This window comes from Perkinsus marinus (genome assembly GCF_000006405.1).
Source record: "Perkinsus marinus ATCC 50983 genomic scaffold scf_1104296962386, whole genome shotgun sequence".
Classification (NCBI taxonomy): domain Eukaryota; phylum Perkinsozoa; order Perkinsida; family Perkinsidae; genus Perkinsus; species Perkinsus marinus.
Window position 1 is genome coordinate 51 of NW_003205423.1, and position 1,368 is coordinate 1,418.

Genomic DNA, 1,368 nt, shown 5'->3' on the forward strand with positions numbered 1-1,368 from the left:
GCAGTGAAGTATGTGAAGTCTGAAGTCTAACCCCATGTTCATTGAATCAATTGTGGAATTAAGAATCGATTCTATCACCGTATTATACGTGTAATAAACAATTCTGGAACCGATTCTGATTTCCGAAATCGGTTTATTGAACGACCCCTGACACGGTTGTTCCCTGCAGGCTTCTCCGCACGAAGGAGAGTGTCACAAAGTTTTTGCACGCAAACGCTTGGTGAGATACCTACAGTCGTTTCAATACGTTGCGCTCGCTCTACGCCCTCTCCCCTCGTGCCTCATCCAACAATGTCCAATTCAAAGTCAGTTGTTCAGTTTATTGATTTTCTACTATTCTTCAGTTCCTCAATTTTACCCTCTCCTATGATGGTTGCCCGCGCCCATACCGTGCTGTCTATTTTCTCTCTGCTCTCTCTGACATGCGGAGCCGTGAAGACCTATGGAGTGGATCAAGTTGCGCCGAAGGACCTTGGACTTACTTACAACAATTGCGACTTCTCTATTTCTTCATCAGTTCCTAATAGCATGGGGACCGTTCATGAGGCCTCGGCTGTGGACTTAGATACTTCTAGACAAAGTTATGAACGTAGATTAGATACTATTAGCAAGGATTATATTGATCATCAACGTATGTTGGATTCTGATATGACTCGTGGACTCAACGAGGTGAGCTCTTCGACGACTACGAGCACTCAGGCTTCGACTACTACGAGCACTCCGACTCAGGCTTCGACTACTACGAGCACTACGACTCAGGCTTCTACTACGAGCACTACGACTCAGGCTTCTACTACGAGCACTACGACTCAGGCTTCGACGACTACGAGCACTCAGGCTTCGACTACTACGAGCACTACGACTCAGGCTTCTACTACGAGCACTACGACTCAGGCTTCGACGACTACGAGCACTCAGGCTTCGACTACTACGAGCACTACGACTCAGGCTTCAACTACTACGAGCACTACGACTCAGGCTTCGACTACTACGAGCACTACGACTCAGGCTTCGACTACTACGAGCACTACGACTCAGGCTTCGACTACTACGATCACTACGACTAAGGCTTCGACTACTACGAGCACTACGAGCACTCAGGCTTCGACGACTACGAGCACTCAGGCTTCGACTACTACGAGCACTACGACTCAGGCTTCGACTACTACGAGTACTACGACTAAGGCTTCGACTACTACGAGCACTACGACTCAGGCGTCGACGACTACGAGCACTCAGGCTTCGACTACTACGAGCACTCAGGCTTCGACTACTACGAGCACTACGACTCGGGCTTCAACTACTACGAGCACTCAGGCTTCGACTACTACGAGCACTACGACTCAGGCTTCAACTACTACGAGCACT

General features: G+C 48.9%; 2 protein-coding genes across 2 annotated transcripts; both read left to right on the top strand.

Moving 5' to 3' along the window:
- Window positions 1–344: 344 nt before the first annotated feature.
- Window positions 345–669, top strand: Pmar_PMAR012760 (hypothetical protein; the record flags this gene model as incomplete). The annotated part of the gene is made up of 1 exon (XM_002771772.1): window positions 345–669. A coding segment is annotated over one exon (325 nt), but the record flags the coding sequence as incomplete, so codon positions are not given.
- Window positions 670–674: 5 nt separating this feature from the next.
- Pmar_PMAR012761 (hypothetical protein) lies at window positions 675–1,067 on the top strand (the record flags this gene model as incomplete). The annotated part of the gene is made up of 1 exon (XM_002771773.1): window positions 675–1,067. A coding segment is annotated over one exon (393 nt), but the record flags the coding sequence as incomplete, so codon positions are not given.
- Window positions 1,068–1,368: the final 301 nt, after the last annotated feature.